This window comes from Nerophis ophidion, linkage group LG18 (assembly GCF_033978795.1).
Source record: "Nerophis ophidion isolate RoL-2023_Sa linkage group LG18, RoL_Noph_v1.0, whole genome shotgun sequence".
Lineage (NCBI taxonomy): Eukaryota > Metazoa > Chordata > Actinopteri > Syngnathiformes > Syngnathidae > Nerophis > Nerophis ophidion.
The window spans coordinates 9,291,947-9,297,118 of record NC_084628.1 but is presented as its reverse complement, the minus strand read 5'-3'; the positions used below and the strand labels follow the sequence as shown (position 1 = coordinate 9,297,118).

The 5,172-nt window shown below is 39.8% G+C and overlaps 1 protein-coding gene across 1 annotated transcript in view; it reads right to left on the bottom strand.

The window, feature by feature from the left end:
- Nucleotides 1–580: 580 nt before the first annotated feature.
- The window catches only part of LOC133537415 (uncharacterized), an 89,955-nt gene continuing 85,363 nt past the window's right edge, over nt 581–5,172 (bottom strand). The window contains exons 32-35 of the mRNA XM_061878422.1: nt 3,480–3,577; nt 3,306–3,416; nt 3,092–3,234; nt 581–864 (exon numbers count right to left, since the gene is read on the bottom strand). Coding sequence (XP_061734406.1) covers nt 779–864; nt 3,092–3,234; nt 3,306–3,416; nt 3,480–3,577 — 438 coding nt within the window. The 3' untranslated portion in view covers nt 581–778. The remainder of the gene's footprint in view (nt 865–3,091; nt 3,235–3,305; nt 3,417–3,479; nt 3,578–5,172) is intronic.

Genomic DNA, 5,172 nt, shown 5'->3' with positions numbered 1-5,172 from the left:
TTGCCCAAGGTGTTTTCACAGGACTGTCTGAAACCCATTTATCCATTGTCCCCAATTATCTGAGGTCAGGCATGGGGGCAGCAGCCTAGAATCTCTGGCCACTTTGTCCAGCGCGTCCCAGGGGATCCTGAGGTGGTCCCAGGCCAGCTTGAAGACATAGTCTCCCCAACGTGTCCTGGGTCTTCCCCGTGACCTCCTAGCGGTCGAATGTTCCCATAACACCTCCCTAGGGAGGCGTCCGGGGTGCATTCTCACCAGATGCCCTAATCACCTCATCTGGCTCCTTAAGATGTGAAGGAGCAGCGGTTTTACACTGAGCTCCCCCCCCCCCCAATGACATAGCTTCTCACCCTATCCCTAAAGGGAGAGCCGCGCCACCCCACGCAGGAAACATATTTTCCCCGCTTGCACCCGCGATCTTGTCCTTTCGGTCACAAGCTCATGACCAGAGATGAGAATAGGGACGTAGATCGACCAGTAAATTGAGAGCTTTGCCTCTCGGCTCAGCTCCTTCTTCACCTGGACGAATCGATGCACCAGCTAATAATTGCTACCATTTAATACTGTAAAAAAAACATGCTTTTATATTTAAATTTATTTTTAAAAAGCCTTTACAACACAAACATCTACACAATATATACACAAAAAAGAGTATGTTTTAATTGATTATATGTAAACAATATGGAGGTATTTAGACCCACAAAACTTAACATTGTATTGTTATTTTGAGCTGTGTCATTCCATTGCATTTGAAGTCATTTTGAAAGGGGTTATGACCTTAAGAAGAGCTGAAATATGAGGAGGAAGACGGCTTCAAAGAGGCCGGGGCCAGGTGGGAGGAGCTAGAACACTGCAGTATCTGTGCTGGAGGAAAGAGAGGACAATTTCAGCAAATACAAGAAATACTTACATTTTGGCCACAATTTCATTAACTATTAACATTTGCAAGAATGGTGATTTAGATACCCTACTAGAGCTTGGCACACTCAAGCCCTTCTATGGCCTTTAAAGGGAAACTGAGATTTTGCCTACCATTCGCAATCCTTTTGTAAGGCAAGAAGACATCAGTCTTTCTTTTTTTATGCATTCTAATCTGTAACATACGGCAAACACGAGGTGGCTAACAATAAAGCTAATGGGAGTCTACTGTTGCGCCCATGAGGCCCCCCCAAAAAAACTTCCAAAAACCTGACATGACTATTAACCAGGAATTAGCAATACAGTTATTTTACGGCTAATGCAGACAAACTATGTTTAGTGGCGCCTTGATCATAGAGGGGTAACTAGCTTATGCAGCTATTGACATACAGAGCCATTTATCTGCTGCATCGCCTCTGACTTGGTAAAAGTTCATTTTCGATTATAAATATTGAGAAAGACAAGAAAAGATACTTCTTTGCACCCACCTTTTTTTTTTTAAACATGCGTAAAAATTATGAATACTTTTTACATCTGAACGGCAAGATATAAACATCCCATCAGTCGGCATCCCAATGAGAGCAGACATTGTACAGTAAGTGATGGTTTTATTATGTTTGTATTTCTTGTTTAGCACTTACGAATAGTGCAACTTGCTGGATCCGCCTATCACTCAGCTTTTAAAACTTGTAGCTCATCTTCCTTATTTTCAGGCTCAAAAATATAAAGTTTTGACGATTATTTGTCCCAAAGTAGTCGTCGTCGTCCCTCATTAAGTCTGCCATGATTAGATGGATAGTACTTTATTGATTCCTTCAGGAGAGTTCCTTCAGGAAAATTAAAATTCCAGCAGCAGTGTACAGAATTTTGATTGATTGATTGATTGATTGAAACTTTTATTAGTAGATTGTACGGAATATGTACTGAACTGTGCAATTGACCACTAAATGGTAACACCCAAAAAGTTTTTCGACTTCTTTATGTTGGGGTCCACGTTAATCAATTCATGGTAATTGAGATCGAATTTAAAAAGTAACAAGTAAATAATGGGGGTATATGGAAACAAAATAGAAAAATACTACAATAAGAATAAAATTAAAAAGCAACAATGAGAATAAAAAGTCGTAGTAGTTGTTGGTGTTCAGGGAAATAGCAAACGTTAAAAGTCTGAGAAATTAATGTTCCGTTGTATACCTACAGTACGCTTAGCAAAATATGTAAATACTACATCTTACTTTTGAATGTGCCTCTTACTACATTACATATATACTTAGTGTGTATACAAAACGTTGATGGAGGTTTTGAAATATTATTTGCAGTGCTTTATAGGCGGAATACAGCTCATTTTATTACATCCATTGTTAGCTGACCTTTGCTAACGTTTATTTACGAGTTAGAATGCATTAAAAAAAAAAGAATGATTGTTTTCTTGTCTCAGATACGGATTGTAAATAAAACATAAACCTGCTCAGTGGTCTTGTGGTTAGAGCATCTGCCCTGAGATCGGTAAGTCGTGAGTTCAAACCCCGGCCGAGTCATACTAAATATTATAAAAATGGGATCCATTACCTCCCTGCTTGGCACTCAGCATCAAGGGTTGAAAATATTAGTGAGCAGTTGCTGCTCACTGCTCGCCTCACCTCCCAAGGGGTGAACAAGGGGATGAGTCAAATGCAGAGGACAAATTTCACCACACCTAGTGTGTATGTGACAATCATTGATACTTATACTTTAAATCACAGACAAAATTCCCCCCCAAAAAAGGTGCAGTTCCCTTTTAAGGCAGCAAAATGCTATCAAAATCAATGACATTTCTGTAATTAAATCATAAAGGTTTGTGCGTTTACGTAAAGAGATGACATGGCGAGTGCTACGAGACATAAGGAGGATGTAATATTTAAACAATATTTGTCACCATAAAAGCGATGGACAACGAATTTTTGGCAAACTGATAGCAAACCAGCAAAAAGTTTATGTTGGGCGAATAAAAATGTTTAATTTTGCCCTCGTTAGATTTTATAAAAGCTCAAATCTTGCCTGAGAAACAGCATCTTCTGCTGTATACATAAGTTTTTGGTCTTGTTCTATGCAAAACACAAATTCCACTGCCGAAGATGCTGGCTCTCAGGTGGTTATACAATCCAATGAAAGGTCATTATTCATGCAGCCTAACCTGTAATTTGCTCCGCTTTCTCAAAACTAAAGCACCGGTGTCTCTGATATGCCTCAAAATTGACGGAGGGGTCGTCCTCCGATAGCGTGTGTGGAACCTGGCCGTCGCCCGGGCGACACACCTCGAAACGAATCCATCGGTAGCTGAGAGGGCATGAAAAGCAGGTATTAGGAAGTGCACGTCGTTCAGGTTTGGTAAAGGAGGAAAAGTGTACTTGTTGCATTTGCGTGCTCCAGGACAACTCTGGATGAGGTTCTGGATGGTGGGATGAGAAAAGCCGAAGAAGTCCGCTCCAGAAGGGACAATCGGAGCAACAGACTTGGAACTGTGGGAATAAAAATGGTCATTGAAATGATAAAGGGGACATGAGTCGACAGCGCAGAAGTACCTGACTGCAGCGATGGCCTTGAGCAGGTTGGAGTGGCATGTCAGGGCAGATGAGGCAACGATGGCATTCTGTGGGTCGTCTTCTGGCACAATTTCAAACTAGCGGGGAAAAACAAGAGCTTGTAACTTGGAAAAACCCCTCTAGGATGGAGTTGGTTTTCTTAGTTACTTTTGGATCTGTTCCTGTCTCTTCCCATTTACTGTATGCTAGAGATAGACGGATACTTTGTCTTAATTTTATGTTTAATATTGTTCCTACACTGTAAACATTTACCAGAATTTCAGAAAAATTAACAGTTTTTTTTTTTATAGTAAAATACGGTAATCAAATGTTCCTTTAGTATCACAGCAAACGACTGTAAAAAGTACAATATCCTTGTATTTCACAGCAATCAAATGTTTCTTCACAGCAAAATAATATAATGATAGTCCCCTAATATCACAACAAGTTTCTGTAAATTCAAACTGATTTGTCTCGTAAGGCAGTGGTCCCCAACCACCGGGCCGCAGAAGAATTTTTTATTCATTTTTATAAAAAATAAAAAAAAAATTATATTAAATCAACATAAAATACACAATATACACTTACAATTAGTGCACCAACCACAAAAACCTCCCCTTTTTATGACAAAAAAAAAAAAAAAAAATTTAAAAAAAGACATGCACCTGGGGATAGGTTGATTGGCAACACTAAATTGGCCCTAGTGTGTGAATGTGAGTGTGAATGTTGTCTGTCTATCTGTGTTGGCCCTGCGATGAGGTGGCGACTTGTCCAGGGTGTACCCCGCCTTCCGCCCGATTGTAGCTGAGATAGGCGCCAGCGCCCCCCGCGACCCCGAAAGGGAATAAGCGGTAGTAAATGGATGGATGGATGAAAAAAAAAGGATCCCACCCCCGACCCCCTGGGCCGCGGGGCAAATTATTAAGCGTTGACCGGTCCGCGGATACAAAAAGGTTGGGGACCACTGTCGTAAGGGATTACATGGACTAGAGTTTGCTGCACACTCTTGCTTAGTAAATGGCAGTATGCTGATTAACCGGGAGAGTAATTAACTAGAAAAATCAATTTGTGAAGTTTAGTTAACGCATTTAGTTGATTTTTGACTGTAGTGAACTGCGAAATTAAAATTGTGAAATTACAGTATTTAGTTGTACCTTTACTGTAGTTAATCGTAAAATCACAGCTCTACGGTTACAGTAATTTGCTGTAAAGATATTTCACGGTAAATTATTGTAAATGTTACTGTGAAAGTAATGAAAATATTAGCCATTCATTTGCTGTGAATTTACACTGAATATATTTACAGTGTACAATGTGCCAAGATTTGAGCCAATAATGCACACTTTAGAACCCCTGATTTACCATTTCATGCTAAATCTATAATATTTCCCCTCTGGACCTCCACATTTGAACACATACGTTTCCATGCACAAAATTAGCCTGATCCCTCAAATAATCTTGTTTCTTCTTTTTTCACACCTTCATGTGAAATCCCTGTTGCCATGCTCCATCTCAGAGATTCTCAAACTGTGGTACGGGTGCGACTAGTGGTACGCGGGCTCATTTGGTAGTACGCCAAAGAATCAAATATTCAAACAGTTTTACCGTAATGTTACAATGATCAAAATAATATACCTATTAAATAAAACCTTTGCTTTGTTTTTAATGAATATTTAGGCCTACTATGCAATTG